At 63.1% G+C, this 241-nt stretch overlaps 1 protein-coding gene across 1 annotated transcript in view; it reads right to left on the bottom strand.

Moving 5' to 3' along the window:
- The window catches only part of PPCS (phosphopantothenoylcysteine synthetase), a 1522-nt gene extending 1381 nt beyond the window's left edge, over positions 1 to 141 (bottom strand). Inside the window, exon 1 of the mRNA XM_010017080.1 lies at positions 43 to 141. Within this exon, the coding sequence (XP_010015382.1) occupies positions 43 to 135 (93 nt within the window). The 5' untranslated portion in view covers positions 136 to 141. The remainder of the gene's footprint in view (positions 1 to 42) is intronic.
- Between the last annotated feature and the right edge of the window lie 100 nt (positions 142 to 241).

The following is a 241-nucleotide window of genomic DNA, read 5'->3' as shown; positions in this document are numbered from 1 at the left end:
GTGACACCAGTGTCCTGGACAGCAGGCCCGGGGAGGCCTCACCTGAAGGGGTCCCTCTGAGGACTGGATCTTGTGCTCGGGCATCTCCGAGGTCGGGATGTAGAAGTCGGACACAGCAGCCGCCAGGTAGAACATGACACTGGATCCTGTGAGAAACAGAAGTGTGGTCACCCACCACTGCACACCCGGGCCCCGGGACTGACCAGAGCTGGCTGGGCTGCCAACACCCCATAGAGCCCCC

This window comes from Nestor notabilis, unplaced genomic scaffold, assembly GCF_000696875.1.
Source record: "Nestor notabilis isolate BGI_N333 unplaced genomic scaffold, ASM69687v1 scaffold30906, whole genome shotgun sequence".
NCBI lineage: Eukaryota > Metazoa > Chordata > Aves > Psittaciformes > Psittacidae > Nestor > Nestor notabilis.
This window is presented reverse-complemented; position numbering and strand designations above follow the sequence as displayed.